Source organism: Macrosteles quadrilineatus, unplaced genomic scaffold (genome assembly GCF_028750875.1).
Source record: "Macrosteles quadrilineatus isolate MER2022 unplaced genomic scaffold, UCM_ALF_1.0 Scaffold_4__1_contigs__length_99947679, whole genome shotgun sequence".
NCBI lineage: Eukaryota > Metazoa > Arthropoda > Insecta > Hemiptera > Cicadellidae > Macrosteles > Macrosteles quadrilineatus.
Window position 1 is genome coordinate 57,485,039 of NW_026542597.1, and position 24,717 is coordinate 57,509,755.

Below are 24,717 nucleotides of genomic sequence, written 5' to 3' on the forward strand. Positions count from 1 at the left end.
AACAACTACTTTAAAAACATAACTATTTCAAACATTAAATATGCACACCCGTATTTACATGATGCGATTGCATTTGCAGTGTACGTATTCTTGCAGTAGGATCAATCTGGAGTTCTCTTCTTTTTCTTCTTCATAGGCTCCAGTCCGCTGGAGAACTCGCTGACAGTCGCCCGGACAGCTGGGGGTGCCTTGGGTCTGTACTGGAGATCTCTTCCACCGCGAGACTCCCTCCCATACCTGCAACACAAGGGTTAGTCTGTCAAACATGAGAAGTGCAAGTAGACGGAGGTTGATGTGCTCACTTCTGAATCCAGATATACTCGGTTATTCGACCAACTTCACATTTTTATTGAAGGACCCACTAGAACAACAGGCCATGCTGCAGCGCGGGCAGCACAAAACTACATCACAGTAGTGGATAGTTGAACTAAAAACTTACCGTAAAATATCTGACAAACGGCCAGTTTTATTTACCTAAATAAAAAATATGGCATATGGCAGTGAATCTATCCACTAGTGTTACGTCATGGATCCTGCAGCATGGTTTGTTTTCCTAATGGGGCCTCGGCATTGATCAAACACAATATCTTTACAGCAAAAAAAAAAACGGCTTTTCCTTCAAAATCGACTAATGACACACTTAAACATGATGAAAAACAAAATAAGGTGCATTAACAAAAGAAGATATGCATTTGCGTCAATTGATAACTGAAAATGGCGTCTGTTTACATCCTAATGCTATGATTACTGTTAAAGTAATCATGTCCGTAATTTGAGGTTGGGTAAAAAGGGTTTTCATTTTTTCTTACAAACGATTTGAGTTATTGTATTCTTGAGGGTTTCAGTTTAAATTAACATCTTATGTAGGATAGGAATGGAATCACTCTTTTTCCAACGGTTGTGTAGTTCAATATAACATTTTGTTGAATAATATTGTTTGAAATAGTAGCAATGCCCCAACAACAGCTCTATATGTAAGCTCTTTTTATTGTAAACACAATGTTAGATAAACCATAAACTCCCTTCGATGGTGGTAATCCACTTGCTAGGGGTGTTCCCGTGTGCATTTTATGTATAGAAAAACACCCTAAGGGATCATGTAGGTACTATGTGGGTTATCATTTTTCACGTGGGTGCCAGCTTGGCAGAGTGGGCATAACCTCAGAATCCGCCATTTTAAAAATGGCGGCGGCATTTATTACATGAAACTCATCGGGAGCTTATATCTCGAAAACGGTAATATATAGCGATTTACTTTTATTACAATAAATGTTGCTTACACAATAAGGAACAACTTTTGTATTTACAAAAATGCCCTAAATATAACTATTTAGGAGTAGTTGAGCAATTTATGCTAATTTAACCTATACATTTTTACTTTGTTTGGCAAAAAATTCTAATATCTTAAAAAAAAAAGTTCTTTTTAATTTTTCACATAGCACTTATTGCTCTTTACATTTAAGGTCAAAATACCCCCACCGAAGCAAACCTGCAGACTAAGCAAACATTTACGTGGCTGCATTTCTACTAAAATATTAAAATTGTCATATTTAACCTATAAATTTTATCTCTGTTGCCAAAAAAAAACTAATAATTATAAAAAAGCTGTTATTTTGTAATATGGTACATAGCACAAATCCTTCTTCGCATTTAAGGTAAAAAACCTGCAAAAAACATTCGAGAAGCTCCTGACAGATATATAAGTTATTAAAATAATATAAAATATTTTTATATTAATTTTTTGTTATTACATGACGCATACAAATAAATATGAAAAAATATAGACCTTTCTATATAATGAATTTTTATTATTACAAATAATAATAAATCTACGGATGTAACAGTTTTTATTATTATTATTCATAACATTTATTATAAGCGGCGGATGGAGCGGGAACGGGACCGGCGGCAAAGTTGGTGCATAGACCAAGCATTGACGTCTTGTTAACACAAGCAGTACCTTATTGTCCTTGGTGGTAGGCTGCTTCGGACTGATTGTACAGTATTGATATTGAACTAGTTTCGTGGATCATAAAATTTAAGCGCAGTTATTGGATCTAAATTATAAGCCTTTTGGGTTAAGAGGAATTAGATCTGTTCCCTTTTATAGTCATCAGAAAAATGAAACTGTTCACAATATACTAGTGTGCATTGCGGCAGTCAACAACATTTAAAACACTTCTACATTTAAAAAAGGGCAACACGGTATGCCAGCTAGTTTTGTACACATGTGCAGCTTTGATTGGGACAGGTTTTGCAGTTGCAGCATTCTAGATCACTTGAGTTGGGCAAAGCTGGAAATCAAATTTTGGCCCAAAAACCAACAAAGAGTAACCACCACCACTGTATCCAAAACTCAAAGGATCGAGTTGAAAAAGTGTTCTTCCAAGAAATGAATTTGGAAGTATGTACAATAAAAATCACGTAAGATATGATGTCTAGTAGCTCTACTAGACAGAATTTCTTCACGAGCAACAGATGCAGTTCTTTAAGAGTATTCGTTGTACAGTGACAGTGTACATCCAGTGTCTTAGATCATTCATAGTTTCACACTGAGTATCCTTTTTTTAATGTGAACTAGATACTTCTCTGTGTTTTTCAAACTTTATTCTATCTCTACCTCCCCATCTTTTCCTAAGTACATTAGCAAAGTACTTGGATTACATTTTAGGGTAGCACGCTTTGTTCCAAATTTGCTGGCAAAGTCACAGCCCGTTAAAATATGGAGTGCTGGGAGAACTGAGCAAAGGTTACTTCCAAGCCTGTTTGCTACAATGTGAACTAGTACATATCATGAAGTTCTGGCTGAACCAAGTCGCATCCACAATTCCTGCAAACCTTCCGAAGAGAATCCATTCACAAAGTGTAAAGCCAACACTACGACATCTGTATCCGAAGATAGAACTACGACTTAATTTGATAACTTGAGCAAAAATTATCCAATTTTAATGAAATTTTTCACAAACGTGTAAACCTACGTTTTCAGACGAGTTCGGACTATTAAACAAGCACGATCGGACTATGGGAACGGGGATTTATGGGGAGTTTTATGGGGTAAAAATATATTTTTCCGCTTTTCGACCCTAAAAACACGAAATTTTTTAATGAACCAAATTATTTTGTAGAGCTCAAAAAAAGAAATAATTTTGTATATTGAAGTGTTGTAGTATGCCCAAAAGATACGGAGATAATAAAAAAAAATAATTTAAAATTCCCATGCTATTCTTATGAAGAATAAATAAACTGTTTTAGTTTTCTTGTTTATGGATATATTAAAATCAAATTTGAAAATGTTGTTTCATTCATACTAAGCTATCAACATTTCAATACAAATATATATAAAAAAACACCTCAATACCTTCCCTGAAGCAGCAAACTTAAGTACTCATTACAAATAAATGTCAATAGGAAATCAATCTGTCAATTTTAATATTTTAGTAGAAATGCAGCCACGTAAATGTTTGCTGATTCTGCAGGTTTGCTGCGGCGGGGTATTTCGACCTTAGATGTAAAGAGCAATATGTGCTATGTGCCAAATTAAAAAGAACAGTTTTTTTTTAGATATTATAATTTTTTGTCAAACAAAGTAAAAATGTATAGGTTAAATTAGCATAAATTGCTCAACTACTCCTAAATAGTTATATTTAGGGCATTTTTGTAAATACAAAAGTTGTTCCTTATTGTGTAAGCAATATTTATTGTAATAAAAGTAACTCGCTATATATTACCGTTTTCGAGATATAAGCTCCCGATGAGTTTCATGTAATAAATGCCGCCGCCATTTTTAAAATGGCGGATTCTGAGGTTATGCCCACTCTGCCAAGCTGGCACCCACGTGAAAAATGATAACCCACATAGTACATACATGATCCCTTAGGGTGTTTTTCTATACATAAAATGCACACAGGAACCCCCCTAGCAAGTGGATTATGGGGAAATGTCACGTGTTGGACTGATAAGCCAGAAATTACTGATGCGAGTTCGGCCACCTTGCATTATCTTATCAATGCGGTCAACACTACATTGCCTATCTATATCTTATCTTACTAATATTATAAATGTGAAAGTTTGTGTGTTTGTTTGTTTATTTGTTTGTTTGTTTGTTTGTTTGAAGTTCAATCACGCATTAACTACTGGATGGATTGGGCTGAAATTTGGCATGATGATAGATCACATTCCCGATTAACATATAGGCATATTCTTATCTCAAAAATCCTTTCGGGCTCCGCCCCAGTGGCTCTGAAGTTCCCCATGTTAACCTTATGAGTATTCATATTTAAAGGGAATTAAAGAATTTAGTCAGCTGTTTCAACTGAAAAAGTTGGTTCTATGATTTGCAAAAGCATTAAAAGTTATAAGATTTACCAACAGGGTGCAGCACTATTATTTTTTTATCATTTATGAAAACAGCTAATTTGAACTAAGCAGCAGCAAAAAACTGTGGTAAGCAATGAGGACTGTCAAAGTAGGATTGTTTACAGTTATGTTTATTTTTTTATTTCATGAATAATTTGTGATATTTAGCAAATTTTTTAAATTTGTTTTTCTCTATTGTTTAGGTGAAGTGGTAGAACATTATGACTATTGTAGATGTGTCATACTATAGTATACTGTAAATTTAAAGAAGCAAATTTTATCAAACTGTGTCTTCCCCCATTGCAAACGCAAAGCTTGAGTATAACTGGAATAATCATTTTATACTTATATGCCAACCCCGTACGAAGGACGGGTATGACTGCTAGTACTTAATACAATGAAGGTTTTCTCCGTAACATCTTCCTTTTGTCTGTCATTCTTAACCAATTTTTACAACTAAAGTCATTTTAAAGACGGTCTTGCGGAGGAACAAATGGGGCATACTGGTACACGGGGTGCAGGCCTAATGGTATTAAAATAGTGACGGTAGTTAGACTCTTAATTTAATGCAAAACAAAAGTGGGAAAATTAAAGCACTGATTGATTTACTTCTAGTATTTCACTTAATTTCAGACATCGCGTCAACAATTAAAATTAGATGATACAATAACTTTGTACGTCAATTTCCGAAAAACATGAAAATCCATAAACTCGATTATTTTCCACTTTTCATGTCTAAAGCACGGGTCACACTAGGCTGTTTGCCAGCCGCTAGTGATCAGCAGCTGGCACCAGCATCACCGGTTCACCAATCCAGGCTGAGCCAGCTCAGTATCAGCTGTGAATTTTGTGGTCACATTAAGCTGACAGTCGCGGCTTCTTTCAATTCGCCGCTGATGCCAGCCTAGTGTGACCCGTGTTTAATACTTGACAAATGACCAATGCTCCTCGCTGGCTCAGGTTAGTCAGCAAGTACACACCGAGTGCCACTGATAACAGCGATGTTTATCACTACCCATCATTCTCAGCGACATTATAAGACACTTTGGTGATAGAATAAAATGGAATAAAAGATAGAGGTTATATCCGGCGATATGTAATGTGATACGGCGGTGATCGTCAGATTGCGGCTAATACGCGACTGGCGTGACCCGTGTGGAGTTTACAGATTGGGACATTTGTCGATCACTATCTGCAGCTGTAGTCAATGTGTCAGCTGATTGTACGACAATATCACCGTCGTTTAAAGTGCTGAAAGCAAGCTAAGTGGTTTACTACAACGAATAAGTAATGCCACAAATACACTTTACTGAAGAGGAAATAGTTTTTTAGCTCAAACATATACTGAAAAATGCTCTCGATAGTTCACAATAAACATGTGTGTAAGGACATTTCACTATTATTGCCTAGCCGACATTAATTACACGTCCTAACCAACACATGTAGACTTTTCATCCCATTGTAAATTTTGAAGCTCGTTTTCCGTGTCTTGTGTTGTGACATATTCATGTTGGTGACACTAATCATTAGTGTCGAGGAAATTTTGCTTCTTTTATTTTAGGGCTAAGATCTTTGCTTTACTGTTTGGTTATACCTAGGGACAAGTTATTGTTTATGATTAGCATTAGATCGTTGTATTTAAGCGAGGTTTTACATTACTGAAATATCAATAAACAAATTATAAACAAAACACGACCTCTACAGTACACCGGACACAAGTAACGATAAAATTGGCTTCAGCTGTCACATAAGGATGATAAATCTACAAAGGGAGTATGTTTTACCAATGTATTATTGTTATAGAGAGACCACTAGCTGACTGGGTGAACCGCAGTATAAAAAAAGGTACATTAGGAATTTCCCTTACAAAAATAGTTTGGAATGCCCATGGTGTTAAAAAAATGTCAGACACCGTAACGATAGGCGAAAAATTAGACAAAGAAAGAAGATCGATCGCCCATTGATCGATGATAGGTGGTATGCAAAGGCATCTAATGTGTTTGTATGAAGGTGTCCCACTACGAAGGAAGTGCAGTAGGTCAGAGAAAATTACTGATCACCTGCTTTCGCGAAGTGATCTTAAAGGTAATAAGGCAAATTCTTGGCAATTTGGTAATAGGGAGTCGCCTTACTTAGGAAGAACTGATCGGTAAATGCGGACATTCATCAGGTGCGTGGATATTGAAGGTCTCTGAAGACATCGACGATCCGACATATCCAGATGAAGCACCTTGGCTCCTCAGATCACCCCTTCCAAATAAAAACGTATTATAGACCCGATAGCCACACATCGCGTGGTCCCTGATCGATCGCCGCCACAAGACGAATGCAAGGGCTGCGTGTCGGCTTTTGATTATCCAAATTTGATAGATTATTGTCCTAATGTCTCTATCCAGGTGGTTTAATTGTCCCCATTACCGCTGGTCTCATCAACACCGGGTTTTGTCTTCATTATTCCTTTATTCGCTACCGTCGCCGGCGCGACACAATCACCCATCTTCATTAGCCCAGCTACAATCTGTTCTGCCGATCACGACTGTTGTTCATTGCCTAGCCAGATTGTCTTTTACACGCCAACATCGGTAGATATCAAGAGGCGCGACAGACCTTTCACTGTTTAAAAACGAATCGAGAGTACCGATCGTCAAGCAACTGAAACGGTTTCAATCGGTTCAGTGTTACAGTTACAAACCATTGAATTGTACCTTGTACAACAATTTATAAACTGAAGTTCTAATATACATTATTTTTCTATTATCTAATAGTGATTTGGCCTCGCAATCTTTCCAATTAATAATCGATCTAATTGATCGATAATTAATTATGGACATTATTTTTTCCTTTACACGCTTTTCTTTTGTTTAGTACAAATTCTAAGGGGGGTTGTAGCAGACGATTATCTCAAGTATCTTTTGCACAAAATGTCTGTCTCTAGGGTTGGAAAAAAATTGGCTGAATATAAGTTGAAGAATATGCATTATAGGGATGTGTTTATTTCATGTTTGTTGTTTCCATGTTCGTGTAATGTGAATTATTGTTATTCAGTGTTAACCTAATAAAGATAACGAGGCAGATATACGACGCAGAAGCAAACATATTTAAAGCAACAAGCATATTTAAAGATAACTTGTAAATTTTATCTTGATAATTTAGTCAGGGTAACTATTTGTTGTAGTGATGATTAAAGAATATACTCTTCGTTTTGCAAAATTACTTACGTCAAATGTAATTCAAGACATGAGCTTACTTCATTTCGATGAACTTCATCTTCAAATACCGAAGTGTTACTGAATGAAGGACCTTCTAAAACAACCCTGAGGTTTGTAAAGGTGAAGAATTATTCTTACCTAGCACCCTGGAGGTTTACTTGAAATTGCTTCTACTATCAAAACCTTTTCAGGCTGCAGACTAATGTAAGTGATACAAGATTAAATATCCCAACACGTAAGAACTACCTGGAGGTAACCATGGGCGAGTTGCTGGCGCTTCACCGGCAGTTGCGGGTACAATCCACGGCATGTCTACAAGAATTGTATATTGAGACGTTTAAACTATCTCTTAAAAAAGCTTGAATTCTTTCCATAAAGAGTATTAATTCTTGAGCTTCCACGTTTTAACGTCTGGTCAATTAAAATAAATATCCGATGTCACAAAGTACCTTTAGCCTAAAACCACACGCAGAGAACAAAAATTTACATTTCCACTAAATAAAATGACAATCCTCCGTGGCTTCTAAGCATTTCTTAGAAGCTACACCACTCAACGCCCCGGCACAAACTCCCACCAAGTATCCATGGAGGGTACACAACTTCTCAGCCAGGGTAAATTACCAAGGGTAGCATCGCAACACCAGGTCGGCACCCCTATTACACGTGCGTTTCACAGGCTTCCTGTAGAAATGATTGCCTCACATTTACGTGGTTAAAAAGGATCCATTGCATTGTGTAAAGTGCGCGACCAATCTGTAATGGCTGCCATTGTGCCACGGCGCGAACACGACGTTCTTCTCGCCTCGCCTCTCTCGTTACTTCAAACAAAAACTCCACACAGCTTTCCGTATTCGATTGATTCTTCCAGTCGTCTTGTTGCCGTCCACGCCGGACAAACCAGCGAGTTTACCAGGACAGAGGAGTAGGCTGAGGAGGACACGAATATGCACTAATGCGGCCGGAAAGGACTTCTTGAAACCACGAGGGGAAATAGGGTACAATTGCGCACTCTTGCGGCTTTAAAAGGATTTTACTATGAAACGTTCATTTGATAGCAATGTTACATATCCTTAATTTAAGAGCAAAAATCAAAATGGTGTAACGATATGCGAGTTTCACCAAAAAAAGTTATTTTCAGTTGGTTGCAATACTGGAATGAGGGTGGGTGAGAGTTCGTGAGAGTATATTTCGCAGTCGGCGATTCAAAACAAGTGAATGCCAGGGTGAAACGGTTAAAGCTCAACAACTTTGACGTTCACCTACCCTCACCATAGTCACACATGACCGACCGGCAACCATTTCCGAAGTGGGCAGAACTTACTGTACAAATGTTCTATACCTTTGAAAGCTACAGGGCCTAATTTAGGGTTAGCTTAGGAGACATTGGCGCCCGAGATTCTAATTCTTTTCTGAAGCCACCCTTCATAGCTTAGAACGTTGTCTACTAAAAGCTTGTAAATTATTAGACTTCCGATCCTTCCTTACTACAAATTTTCTCCAGTTTGTGCGCTTCTTCGCATGCTGTACCACCCCTGCCTGTAATGTCCAGTCCATGTATAGCTCTTCACATAAACCACCACCTTTAAAATGTTGTCCAGTCAAAGTCAATGCCTCTCCACGTGACCTACTACCTCTCCTAACCGAATAAGCAAAACATTTACCCAGCAAATAACCCATAGCGTCACCAACATGACCGTCAACTTACGTCATGCGACGGCCGCGACGTGACCAAACCGCGTTACAAAACCGGCCGAATTCAACCGTGTATTCATTTATCGTATCGTATTGGTTAACTAGGCGAGTTTACGCTCAATTTTGTGTGTTTTAAAGGTGGTTAGAGCAATTTGGTGCCGCAAGCAGGGCTATCATTGGCGGCGCTGGACCGAACACGGTTGCTACACGGATTGCTTCATCTCAGCGAACTTTGACCCGCGATACGCCGATCGGAGGCGCACCCACGGAATTGCAAATGTCTCTGTGAGGGTGGGGGTGAATAAAAAGTATTTGAAATACTGTAATGATTTTTGTAACTTGATTGTAGAATTCCCTTCTTGTTTCAATAATTGCCTAAGGAAGGAAAATGATATGAGGGTGAAAGATACATGAGTGGTTCCAAAGCTCAATGTGTGTTTATACAGTAACACAGCAGTACAATTAATTAACACCCTGTATAATTATTATTTTTTATTCTAACAATGATTAAGTTAGTCTGCTCTGGCTCTTTTGGTGAGAGTGAAAGGTGTATTTTATATTTAAAAAATTATCAATTAGTAGATTACTGTACCGGTACTTTTGGTGCTAAAGCTATGTTAAGATTGACTGCCCACGCACAGGGTTCGTCTAATGTGCCTGGCTACTATTTTCAAAATTATATGTTTTTAGTAAATATTTTATATATTTTTTTATATAATGTTTTTTTAATTAACCTCTACAGACCTTGACTCCAGATTTGCTCATCAGAGGCACACCCACATACCAATTTTCTGCGATATATATAAAGATAATTTCAAAACCCATAAAAAGTTGAATATTGAACGTAGTATTTCTTCTTTTGCTACACAGATTGCTTTATTATTAAACATTGACTTTGAACATTGACATTGAAAAATACCTCGATTGTCGCCGACGACTTTTTGGGGGATCACACAGAGTAAAAACCAAAAGTGTATTTGAATAATTACGGGTTTCATAGAATTGTAAAGTCGGTAAAAAAATCTGAATAGTAAATTGCTATTAAGTTTGGGATTGAAACCAGTGTACATTTTCCTTCCAAGGCACCCCAAGGTGGATAATACTAATCAAGAAATACTAGATTCATTGCATTGAAATTTTTAATGTAGGTTCCTTTTGATTCGTAGAAGAAAATCATTATACTCAATGTATATGCTCAATATACAATCATCAATGTCAGAACTATGTAATATTTTTTAATATCTGATAGGTCCAGTATCTCTTTTGGTTACATTTTTGTCTGCTTCTCTATCTTCTAAACTTAAGCAAATTTTAAATAAAAAATTAAAATTATTTAGCTTATTTTGTTTTGAATTTTTTTATATTGATAGTAAAACAACATTGTACAGTATCTATGAAAGTGGTATTTGTTATACAAGAAAGTTCTGTTAACTGTAATTTATGGTAGCATTAATAAACATACAGATATTCTAATTTTCTCGTGATATTCAGTCTGATCATTAATAAAGTGACAACCATAAATATTAAAACGTGAAGGGGATATTTTTGTACAAAGATTCTGAGGCATCCACTTGTACTTACGGATTTTCAAGATTCTTCTTTTGAAGGGGAGATCATTTTGAGATGAAGATAATTCGAAGCCTTAATTTTTTTTAGGGTTGTAGTTTTTGTTTTAATTTAATTTAAATTTTTTTTTCACAATAATATTTTTAATTAGTTTTTACAATAATACCTAGCCGTAAACATTCTGGATATAAGGCACAAATTCACATTTGGTTAAGGATAACGTATGCAAAGTTAGTTAACTTATTTATTGAGTGGATGTTCATACATAATTAATGGTACGGGTAAGAGGACCAACAATGGTTTATATTTTCAGTTTAACAAGCAGCTGATTTAAAATTCAGCATTGGGTAGCATTATTTGAGCACAGATTCTAATTTAATGGGTTTATAATTGTATTTATATTTTGCGCATGATAAGAGGATCATAATTAATGTTTTATAATAGTTATAAAAAGCTAGATGAGTTACAGTTTTGATCAAATTGATTTGTTTTGAAAAATCTAGGAGCGCTCATGGTATGATTTACTTTCCCTCTATACGTAGTATATGGAGAAAGTTTTCATCAAAATTTTCAGGTTTGTGTTTTGAGTGGATATATCCGTATTGGGCCCCATGATCCCAAAAAAGTGGTTTTTGAAGTGATGCTTGTGTGTGTGTGTAATAGGATTTTCCCAAAAATGGCCCGAACGAAAAAAAAAATGTATGTTATAGTCCTTTAAATTTTGAACAAAATTAAACAAATCCCATTTCTGTCAAAATTACGGTTCAAAAGTTATTGTGACTTATGTTATTTTCCCATAAAAACTCCCATAAAATATAAAAATTGAATTTTAGCAAAAAACAGATTTTTATCTGTGTTGTGGTCTTTATAGGTAATCTATACTATTATAAAAAAGAGGTGGTGTCTGTGTGTATGGGAAAAGTAAACGCGAAAACTACTGGTCGGATCGGGCTGAAATTCGGCATGATGATAGCTCATATTCCCGATTAACATATAGGCATATTCTTATTTCAAAAATCCTTTCGGGCTCCGCCCCAGTGGCTCAAACTCGAAAAATACTGGTCGGATTGGGCTGAAATTTGGCATGATGATAGCTCACATTCCCGATTAACATATAGGCATATTCTTATTTCAAAAATCCTTTCGGGCTCCGCCCCAGTGGCTCTGGAGTTTCCCATGTTAACCTTATGAGAAATGAAATTATTGAATCTTAACAGCTGTTTCAATTAAACAAGTTGGTTCTGTTCTGTGATGTTCAATAGCATTAAAGTTACAAGGATTACCAACAGGGTGCAGCACTAGCACTATTATTTCTTTTACATTTATGACAACAGCTAATTTGCAACCAAAAGGTGAGTGAGCGTAGCGAACGAACTTCAACCTGGAGGCGAGTGAGCGTAGCGAACGAGCTAACCTGAAGGCAAGTGAGCGTAGCGAACGAGCTAACCTGAAAGAAAGTGAGCGCAGCGAACGAGCTCCAACCTAAAGGTGAGTGAGCGTAGCGAACGAACTTCAAAAAGAACCGAAATTTCTTAAACCATGTCCTCACTCATAACTGCTATAAGCATTTGATACTTATATGCCAACCCCGTACGAAGGACGGGTACTCTGCTAGTTAATTCTAAACAAAATAGTGCAACCCCTCATTGCTGAAACAATTACTGTTCAAAAGTTATTGCAACTTTTGTGATTTTCCCTATAAAATATAATAGTTGCGCCCACCACTTACCCATGATAAAGGTTGTTGACAAGCTAATGGGAGAAAGTACTTGTCAGATTGCTGATAACATTTATTTTTATTCTTTGACAAGTAATTGGGCTGTTTTTTCAAGATATGGATTTTCAAGATTAATTAAGAGTAATATTTATGTTTTTTTATTTTTTATTTATAATTTATATAGTTTAACTAAATAAATTGGGGAAATTTTCATTTAGTCAACGTAGCCAACGAGGAGTAAATTATGGATCAAATATTAAACAATGAGGAACACAGCTTTTCACAACTCTCCAGTAGCATGTTTACTTATTTTAGTTCCCACAACATCAGGTAAAAAGTTTATTTATAAATGTTCTGATAAACTTGTGTCATTATTGAAGGGCCAGCAACTAGTTTTTTATACATAGTGTATATAAAATCCCGCACGGGCTTAATATTTTCTTATATATTCTTATATTTTAAACGACAACAGATAAATCAATAAGATTTGGCACTTCAACACCAAACCTAAAAATCTACTTTTTTTAACTATCAATTTTCTGTCATTTCATGGGGACGTCCGGCGAGGAGTTAGAACGAAATCTTAAATAGAAGCATTGATGTTCAAACACAGAGTTTGATGCAAATGAATGAGTACAATGGAGTAAATAAGTGAACTATTTTAAGTTTTCACCATAGGCCAGCCTCTATATATTGCGGTCAACTTTGACTGTAATGATGTTTAAGTAATTGTGTATGAAAAGATTTAATTGTTTTGAATATAGATAACAGTTTACTAACTTAAATTAAATTAGTTAAACTTAAGTTAAATTTGAAGCTGGGTTTTGAGTTTCAAGATAAGTAATGTTTGAGTGAACTGATGTCAACAAAATGTTTCTCTTTGGTCTAAGGGTAAATTAAATAGTGAGTGCTTCACTTTCTATAATACAATGAACAAGAAGTAGTTTACAAATAAATGGTTTCAATTGATCATGATAATTTGTTGAAATTAGCTTATAAAAACCGATAAATGAAGAGGAGACACCAACACACTCAATCGTTACTAGACAATAAACTACCAAACCGAGTTTCCGATTTTAAATTATGTAGATAAATCTCTAATGGAGTATGTTTAATCCTTACGTTATGACACTTTCACATGGTGCAACCATAACATAACTTTGTAAACTGGAGTTAATAATGTAGAAGACTAACGATAATTTTATGGACACTGTAATGGCTTTTAGAATGTTGTGAAAAGAAATAATTGTTGTGTTGGGTTACACCATTCTTTTAGTACCTATTTGTAAACACTTCAAAACAAAGTGTCAAAAATAGGGGATTAGATTTAAATTTTTTTAAATTATAGCGAAAACCAGAGTTCGCTATCTCTTCACTATCCAAAATGATAGCCAATATTACCATTACAAACCAATATTACCATGGATTTTCAACAATATTTGACGGGCTACCATTTTGAATAGAGAAGAGATAGCGACCTCTTGTTTTCACCATTCTTTAAGTTTTTGTAAACACTTTAAAATGAGGTGTCACATGAAGAGGGTTTACATTTAAAATATTTTAGTTACCCCCCAAATCCCCCTTTTAGGGGGGCACTCAAAAATTTCAAAATCATAAAATGAAACTTCCAGCTAAGATCCACAAAATGACCACCAAAAGGATATCTCTGTATATTTACTTTGAAAAATATTAGAGGGGGGGAGGGGTCTTGACTTTTTATTCACCCCGTATATCAAAAGTCGTTTTTGTTTGATAAAAAAAAGGTACTCATCATACTAATATAGTGATATTTAATCTGTTTAAAATAATGCACCACAATATGAGCCAATATTTTGCAAACCTTTTATTTACAAAACAAATCATGAACTCTGATATAAACCAAGACAATAATGAATGTATACAATAACATTAATAACAATAACACAACAATGACATTAATAACATTAATGACGATAATGTTTTTTTGTATGATAAACAAAACATTTTAACAATCAAACAATAGCAGTTGCATAATGAATGTTAAAATAAAGTAAGGATCCAAGGCAATTGATTGCTGTGGCTAAGTTGACGCCACACTATAGTAATAAATAGAGGAACAAGTATTCTTCATTACAATACCGTTTGTCAGCTTCAGGGTTTGAGAAAGAGCTGTTGAAAATTGTCCGATCCAATTGATGCTTAATTTTTTTAGAAACATCCACAGTAACAATACCAAAACTGCAATCAGCAAAGTCTATCTGTCTAAGGTATGCAGATACCGTTTCAATTCCAAATAAAACCAAGCTACTAGACATTATATTATCATTTTTTCAAACATCTACTCCGAGGTCTTCAGATTGAACCTGACGACAAACAATGTGGCCGCATTGTCGCTGAGATTGGTCGGACGAGGGTATTAAGAGATAATGCGGCGGGCCGAACATGTTATTGGAAGTGTGTGAATCACTTATAGAGCATGAGTTATGCTGCACAATGGCCGGGGTGGTTATCGTGTTAGGGACGCCACTTTTCCCTCGCTCTGCTCCATCCATCATCACACCATTACTTGCTCATTTTGTTCACTAAATTGCTCTTGTAATGGCATCTTAATTTTTTTATAGTATATTTACGCAGTCAAACCCAAGTGGGATTTGTCATGGCCGAAGGTTTCTTGCTGGAAACAGTTTACTTTCTTGTCGGATTTACGAGGTGTGACTCGTGAACTGCTATCGATTCGCAAGGCAACATCGGATTATGGCTTTATTGCTTGGCTCAATTGTGAATATTACAGCTGGTGCCCTGACTGAGCAACGCTTGGAGTAAAAACTGTGTACCATAATATGTACCATGCTGACACCGTGGGCACCACAATGGTCAACCACAAAGACTTAGAGATTGCTATTTTCAGAGAAAGTAGGACACTAGTATGGGTTAAGCCACAATTTTCATCTTAAGGGACCACAGGTAAAGTTTAGTAGAACAATTAATTTTTGCCCGGACATTGATTACAGGGGACTTAAGTCAATACTTAAGTTAAAAATAACGATTAAGTAAAAACAAAATTATCTTTATTCTGATAAATAATTAGAATACATTTTCTAATAGTAATTGTAATTTAAATTTATGTTTGATGGTCATTGACATATAATCAATGTATTACGTTTTTAATACTAATCAATAAATTAATTTATGTAATTTGGAACAGTACTCACAATTTGACAATACTATTGAGCAAAATCACCACTACTTCAAAGAGTGTACAAGATAGGCCCAACAGTGTTTTTTTTTTACTTATTATAGTATTTTTTTATTACTAGAAAGAGGTAAATTACTAAGAGAACTGTAAAAAAATTTCCACTCAGTCGAATCTAGAAGGGGAGGAATGTCTCCTAGTAATTTAAATCCTAATACTCAATCAAATGATTCTATTGCTGTGTTTTTCAATTGGTTCTTACGTTGTTGACTGTTAACCTTGCTGGTTCCTTCTGGTAGCGAGACTCATTGCAGCACTGTTAAGCCAACTTGCATTGCTCAGTGTGAGGTTAGCTTAGCTTTCATCCAGGAACGTTCTCACGTCAGCAGCGTTTTGTTGGGTTTGAGGCATTTATTGTTGGCTTCTTTGGTTCTTTTGTCCCAGCTGAGGACCTGTTTACAACTGTCCAGTACTGCTCCTGTCCATTTTGAGCGGAACTGCGTCCAAAATGCTATTAACACGTTCGCTACTGCAATAGTACAAAATTTTGCATTCACATGGACCAGCGACGCACATATGCGACGGCCGGTTTCCACCCATAGACTGCCGTCGCATATATGCGACGGCTAGTCACATTAAAATAGACTGCCGTCGCATATTTGCGTCAGGGTTCTAGTGTTATTAAAATGCTTATATCTTTGTAACGGTCTATTTGAAGCCACTGAATTCCCTGCAGTGGTCTACAGAGATGTCTGACGCACTACTGCGTCGCTTGGTCTGTGGATATTATGATTGGTGACGTCATATGATAGTTGGAAAAACTTGCGTTTACTTTTCTGCATCACTGTATGTGTGTATGCAGTATGTATGCTGCATTATCCTATGTAGCTTTTATATTTGTTCAGTTATAAACTGTTCTTGAATATTCTGTTTTATTTACTTACTTTCACCTCAAAACAAAAACAAAAATGAGCCATCGCATATATGCAACGTATGGTCTATTTCAAGAAAACTATGATAGTTTTCACTATTGTCTTCGATGTAGACCGGGTGTCGCAAATATGCGACATTAGAAAAAGTTATAAAAAATACAAAAAAATAAGAATAAATTATTTACAAACACGATTGTAGCGTATTAAGATGTAAATGATCACTGTTTTACAGGTTTTTGCCCGTGTAAGATTCAAATGTATACCTCGGTCTGTGGCAATGACCGCGGCGTCGCATGAACGTGTTAAGCAATAAATGCTGCACAGTGGCTCTTCTGTTGGGTAGAAAATAATTTTAACATGTTATTGCACTCATTCACCCTCTGCGTATTGGCCACTTCGGCTCCTGGCCTCCGCCAGCGATTAAGCAACCATAGCAAATGTGTTAAACCACATACTATAGAACCAATTAGATAATGGTCTATTGTCTGTGGATGTTAACGGGAAGATTTGGTTGACATGATAGTAAATAATTTTTACACAAGAAGAGTGAATCATTAACAAGGAACTCTTCAGCACAACTGCTTAAAAACCGCATCCCAAACAGTTTTGGATGAGTAGGTCTATCTATACAGTACTAACTAAAAATGTGTGAAATAAATGAAACTTTTTATGGTATGGTATGACAACAACATAGTGAAAGTGATTTTTCTGCATCTTTACCAAACATTTGTGGTTGTAATACCACTAAGTTAAATATGTAAGTAAAGGAAGAACGAGACATTCCATCCCCATATTTAAGTTGTTGCTAGTTTTTCAATCAAAATGAACGTGGTTGAAGTGACCCACTGAAAGGTTCTGCTGATGTGTGAAATTACTTATTTCTGCATATGCAGACTTTTAACCATATCAAACTGATAGGATGACTAATAAATCAACTTGCAGCAGCATCTTTTATGTCACACCATCTCAGTAAAAAATAAGGTAGAAAATAGAATACTACACACTATCACAATCTGTATACTGGCTCACTCCACTTCCACTACTTTCTTTTTTTTATAAAAAACTAGCAGTTACCCGCCGCGCTTTGCTGCGCTTAACAACTATTATTTTAAATGGTAATTTGTTCATTACGATGAATAATAAAAGTGTATACCAAAAATAAAAATAAGTTTTTAGGCGTACCTACCACCACGTGAGCACGCAACATACAGCTGTCCGTGTGAAAAGCATGCATTTTCTAAATTTAAACTGACAATGATCAGGGATTGCCCTAGTGCCTTTATAATGGTGATTGCGAACACAAGACACAAAGGAAATTGTAGTTGCTTCAATTCAGAGGGTAATTTGGATGAAATCATCAGTATTCTTGCGATTAAGACTATTTCTCCTTTAAACTTACCACTGATAATTTTTGCTTTGATCAATTTTGGTGTCATTTTTTAAATCGTCAGTCTGGTAACGTTGCACAGCTTTGCATTAGTATTATTGGAGTTCCTTCTTTTAATCCTTGTGGAACTCTTCTTGTCAGCTTGCTTTTTGAAGATTTAAACTTGCTGTGACTTCATTTGATGAGTTTTCAGTTCCACGACTTGTGAACCGTTAGGTAGCTTTTGAACCATTCTAGCGTCACTGAGTTTCTTATACCGAGTCTTTCGAGTTTCTTACATATCAGGTCGTGGCCCAGGCAGTCAAAAGCCTTACTGTAGTCAAGGAAAATGGCGGAAATGTATTGTTCGTTTTCTATCTGGTCTAGGATGAACTCAATTAGTGCTATTATAGCTGAGGACAAACCACCAGCACACAAACCAGTCTCCAGCAAAATCACATATCTGAAGTACGTATGTATCAGAAATCCAAAAGATCTTACCTTTGATTGTCTTGCTTGAAACTGGGCTTCCCTAGACCCCCAATACTTGTAGGAGGGTCTCTGAGTGCAAAACTCTTGGCAAAGTGACCAAGGTGAAGCTCCTTGAAGTTAAAAGTGTCTCTTACGTCTTTGGGGTAGCTGGCATAGAATCTGACCCATGAAACATAGGCTGCAACAAGAAAACAGTGTAGGATGTGTACAGGAATATATCTAAATGAGAAAACAGGGGATTAGCTAAAAAAGGGTGTTAAAGTTTAACAACATTTTAATTTTAAATCTTGTTTGATCATTGGTAAAAACATTTCTTTCTATACTTTTAGGCATAGGCCCTAAATTACTGGGCATTTTACTGTTATGGAGTATTGAGACTTCTTGGCCTAATTAATGTCAACTGTTGTAATAAATTATTGATTCTTGATTCTTTTCAAGACTGTAATTAAAATTATGAGGTTTTTCCAAGCAAGCATAAATATAGAACATTAAATTTTAAAATTTTGATTGAAAATTGTAAAGAAATTTTGCCATAAGCTATTCTTTCAATCCCTTATTTGAATTCTATCCAGAAGAGTGGATGAAAATTTATTTTTTGTGTTAATTTGTTTTTGTGTGTATACAAGTTAACAATTAATTAAAAAATATGCACATTTTACCCAATAAAGCAAGTAGGTTTAATTTATCTTTATCAGAGATTTGTAGTGGGTTTACCTGCATTCAACATTACAATGTAGTTTTTGGTTATTTTGATGATTGGTTATTTACCTTTACAGGCCAGATTGTGAAGCTTCTTTTGATCGAGGACAGCTGTTTCAAATCTGAGTTGTAGCGTAGTAGCTGCAGCCTCCATACCTGAAGGTGCTCTCTGGAAAAAGAATTGGCCGTCAACAGGTGTAATATAATCCAATATATCCAAATATGGTAATCCAATTATGGTCCAATATATGGTAAAAGATGGATAGTTTAATGGGTAGTGTCCTGGTAATGAGAAATTTTCCAGTTTGATTCTGATGAAATTAGCATTTTTTAGCTGTTCTAAACCAGACCCAGCTGTCCTTGATCAATAGACTTTTCAAATCCTGACTTTAGAACCAGCTGATCAGACAGCTCAAATCACTCATTCAACACTTATCGTCTATTCATCTCTTGTTCCCCGATGTATTGGTATCGTAATAATCTAAATGTACTAAATGTAGTAAAACAACTCCCCTTCCCTGGCACCCAGGTAATAGTTATGTCTAAATGGTGAGAGAAAGATAAATCAATAGATTTGTGATATACGAGGCATGTTTTTTAAGTAAGTACCGTTTTGAAATTTCTCCATTCCAGCACTGGGATTGGCATTTTCGACATTTGCGCTGTGTATGGGCATCTATTGGTAAGGCCTAGCCGGATATTCGAGAACATTCGGTCGTGTTTACATCCGGTTTTGAGCATTCAAAATGGTGCCGCCAATTGAGACTGCCGCCGACTGTGAAGTGTGCGCTGTAATTAGATTTTTAAGTGCTATAGGTGTGAAAGCTATAGAAAATCATCGACAGACTAGGGAAATGTATGGCAAGAACATTATGAGTGACGGAATGGTACGCAAGTGGATAAGGGTATTTAAATACGGCCCCACCAACGTTCATGATGAGTAACGCACTGGGCGGCATCATTACTGTCCCCGTACCCAGTGCGTTGCTCATCATGAACATTGGTGGGGCTGTGTTAAAATGTCCTTACCTACTTGCGTACCATTCAGTCACTCATAATGTTGTCCCACCCCTGAAGTTATAAAGACGGTGACACACTATCCATCTTTTCCCCGAACAAGACCCCGAACCGAGCAGGGAGAAGGGAGAAGGGAGGTCGAAGGGAGCATGTTCGATAGTGTGTCACGGGTCCGTACACCGATCCAGACGGCGAACCAGACATCAGGCCGAGCAGGGAGACGAGCGCTCTGGAGGCGGTTTTTTGGCGAAAGATCAAAGAAAAGATCGGTCCGATGTACGGAGTGATGTACGATAGTGTGTCACGGTACATTTTTGCCCCGTACGACGTCGCGAGCGCCGCACCGAGCGGCCGCCTGTGCTATTGTTGAGTTATAATTTAATATGGCAATTAGACCCTTTAATTGGTAAAATAAATAAATGTTGGGTAATATGTTGCCGTTATTGCCTATATTATGATCATTTAAGATGTAATGTTGTGGTTTGTTTGGTCAAGGTTGAAAATGTAGAAACCGTTAAATTAATTATATCAATAATATTAAAGTGAATTAAGTAATTAATGTTGTTTTAAATTCTTTCAAAATTAATACAAACATTAATATTATAAAAAAATGATCATTCTGTAACGTTTTTTCAATGAATAAAACCAATAAAAATCAATACATATAACTCAATACATATCAATCCACACATATCAATACATATCAATACACATCAATACATATCAATACACATAAGCATACTTTTTAGAATATTTTATTTTTGCGACAAGTTTTCAAAAAGCGACTTTTAACGCGCTCTCACTCGCACACACTCTCCATCTCTCTCTAAACTCCCTTTTGCCGCGCTCGGTAGAATTCGTCTTGTCTTGGTCTTGTTCGGGGAAATGTTCGGAGTGAAATTTTGCTTATATTTATCTCCCTTCTCCCTTCTCCCTGCTCGGTTCGGGGTCTTGATCGGGGAAAAGATCGATAGTGTGTCCAGGATTGGAGGGGGTTTGGAAGTCGTCTTAAACATTTTGTTGCTTGCAAGATGAAGGGGTGTATGTCTCATATGTACATACACCCCTTCGTCATACAGCCAAGTGTCAATTTGCATGATGTTGGATATGGAGAGGCCCTACTTCTGTTTTTTATCACTCTCGTTTGAAACAGTAGTGACCAAAGTTAGGAGAATTTTGCAAGCAAATTGTGGTGCGACTGAATGAGAGAGATTATCAAATTAATGGTAGACTAGAAAAGGTATATAAGCCCTCAAGGACTACGGCCAGCCCTGAAAGTCTGAAACTGGCCAATCAGTGAGCAAAGTTTCCACTAATTAAATCACTATTTCAAGAGAAATTGAACACCTGTTGTGCAAATATATATGAACTTTACCAACTTCCTAAGCCGCTAATACATATTTTTTACATCAAAACATCTTTCTGCATAAACATCTGTCAACTAGAATTAGTAATCAACGATTTATCCCCTTCGAACAGAAAACTTATTGTGATTCATACTTGACGGGCGTAACTCAATGGGCGAGAACAAGCTTTAATAGTAGTGAATAAAGTAAGGAAACAATTTGAACAAGTTTACTTGGCCCAACAGGAACCTGATAGATAACTTAATCCACAGACAATCTTTGTACTTCAGCAAAAATAAAGCTATGGATATTTTTAAAGTAACTAAAGATGGAAGTATCTAAATACTGAAAACGAGATTAAATGTGTACTATGCAAACATACCAGGGTGGGTATTTGTGGGATGAGGGTTGAATCAAAGAGATGATAGCAGTTACTGACTAAAATCCAGCTAGTTCTATAGCCAGGTCCAATGACTATGGACAGCTGGATCTAGTTCTATTATCGCTAACTTTTTGCATGATCAAACTGGCAACTTTTTGATTTTCAAGCGAGCACCATATTAGATAGATCTGACGCCCTTCAGCTTCCCGATACATTGAAAGTGAGACAATCTCTTGAGCAAAGGTATTTGTGAGAAGTAAAGAATAAATTGAGGATGAACAAAAATTGGGAGACTTATATGAGACAAGAGTATGTGAAAACAGTTGTTTTCACAATTTATACATGAAAAACTTGCATACTATATGTCAAACATCTTATTGGATTTACAAACTGTGTTATGAAAATAAAACCAAGAGTAAAATCTTTTTAAAATCAGCTAAATAAAACTATTACGTTCATAACTTACATCGTCTTCTTCCCATTGAATGGTTTGCAAGTTGTAAAGACATCTCACCATCTGCTCTTCTTCCAATCTGAAAATTTAATAACTAAACAAATTACTAAATTAGATACAGTTTTACATTTATAGGATATAATGAAACCCCTTTTAATCGACATATAATAACAATTTATTTCAATGGAAAAATCTGCTAGGCAATGAGAATTGTCAGCCATCGTGCAGGTAGTTGGTGACTGCTGCAAGAAACAATAATTGTCAATTGTTATAAGAAATAGATTTTGTGTAAACCATTGTAGATTTTAAAATTACAGTATTTAAAATAATGTTCAAATCTATTGTTGAGGATCTGTATTTGAGCTGAAATAGCCTTTTAACACCGAATATTGATTAACTGAAAAGAGAAAAAAGATCTTATTCTCTTGCTCACTTTATTTCGGTTAATTGGGGGTTTTCTCTACTTGGAGGGGTCAAACCTCTATCATTTTGAAAATGCGGCATATTGAGATTTACGTAGTAATATTTTTGGTACAGATAAGGATATTATACCCAATCACATAATTTTATTCCTTTAACTTCAGTTTTCAGGAAAACATCGCTTTTCAAAAGACATTACGTTTTAACAAGACGCAGAAATTGATTATTTTTAATACATGTTCAAGCACATATGAGTAATACAAAAGTTATTGTGTAGGCCTATGTTGTCTCTGTTTTTGTGAATCGGCAGCATTAGCTGATTGGAAGCATTACCCTAGGTCTGTATGAAAATGCAAAATCTTGGTTTTTCAGTTTAGTTAAAATCTTGAGCTTAAATATTTCTCCTGACACAGCTAAAAATTGGGTAAAAAAACTTCAGCATAGTTTCTTCTACTTAGGAAAGAATATATGCTGAGTTAGAAATTGATGGAAAGAATTTTCAAAATCCAAATTTATTTTTCAGAGGTTTTTGAAAATTGTTGATGCTACTTGAAATTCCACTTTTCATTTACAAAATTCAATCGTAAAATAATTAAAGTTTATCCCGAAAAGGTCAAAACCAAAACATTCTTTGGTACAAGGTGGTAAATATTATTACCGGTACATAAGATGTATAATGGCTGAACAGCTTTAATACCAATTTAAACAGTCTGATGCCGTGTAAAATTCAACCACAATCGGCAACGCCAGGGCCGCGTCTGACGCCCAAGGTTGACAGACCTCAACTTTAATTAGACTCAACCACAAACCGACCACAGATTTGTCTGTCCGTTTCTATTTATTAACTGACACCATATTAACTAACACATACAAATCCAATGAATTAAATTACCAGTTTTCAAAGCAATCTGTTTGATTAATTTGATAGGTGTTGTAATTTCAATCCTCTCTTAATGCCATAAAAGCAATGAAATAATTTCATCTGTAATTGTATTTGGTAAAATTTGGTTTTTTAATTGTTTTACTAATTTATTGGCAAAATAATTAGTGCAGGTACAAAAAACCTTTATACTAATTGGTATTAAGTATTAGGTTAACAATAAACTCCAGTCTGAGACTAAAAATGACCAATGTTGACAAAAATTAATGCCAAACTTAGTTCTGTATTTATATTATAGTTTATATTAGAGTTTATGGTTTTTCCTAAGCTAAGTGTGTTGACTACACAAGTGCAAGTGACTACTGTACATAGTATAATCAAAACAAACATAGCATAGGAAAAGTCAATAAACTAAAATTAAAATAGACATTCTTTGTAGTTTTGAACTTTTCACAGAATATTTGTCAAGCATGGAGGTCAGCCAATTAGAGCAGTAAAACACATTTAGTCAAGGAAGCCACAAAAGGCCAGAAAAGCTATGTATTTAACTAAAATATGGCAATTACAGTATAACCTCCTGCTACAGCATTTTTAAAAGTGATTTTTAAATAAAAACAAAGAAGCTTAACTGACCAATTGCAAAATTATGCTCATGAAAGATAGTTAAAAGCAACATAGGTAAATTAACCTGGGATTGCATATGGATGGTTCTACCACTGGCTACCTACTCCAGATGTAAGCCTTTATACCTGTTTCTGCTAACACGGTTTGCAGTGTACAAGCGACATTACATTAGGGACAAAATGGGCTGGGAAAGAACAATAAAATTAGTTAGTGTGTTAGAGCTTTAATTAACTATAGTCCGTGAGGTTGGCGAAGGACCCTGAGGGATGAACGTCCCTTCCACCAACGCACGCGCACTCGCAAGCAGGGCCCTACCTACCCCACGGCGCGTGACCCCTGTGTGTGTGTGTAGGTGTGTCTCTGTGTGTGTGAGGGCTGTAATCCCTTAGAGTC

At 35.9% G+C, this 24,717-nt stretch overlaps 1 protein-coding gene across 1 annotated transcript in view; it reads right to left on the reverse strand.

Moving 5' to 3' along the window:
- Positions 1–9: 9 nt before the first annotated feature.
- LOC128992304 (probable ATP-dependent RNA helicase DDX31) overlaps positions 10–24,717 on the reverse strand; it is a 79,088-nt gene continuing 54,380 nt past the window's right edge. Inside the window, exons 9-12 of the mRNA XM_054415803.1 lie at positions 22,413–22,479; positions 19,271–19,370; positions 18,512–18,680; positions 10–237 (exon numbers count right to left, since the gene is read on the reverse strand). Coding sequence (XP_054271778.1) covers positions 102–237; positions 18,512–18,680; positions 19,271–19,370; positions 22,413–22,479 — 472 coding nt within the window. The 3' untranslated portion in view covers positions 10–101. The remainder of the gene's footprint in view (positions 238–18,511; positions 18,681–19,270; positions 19,371–22,412; positions 22,480–24,717) is intronic.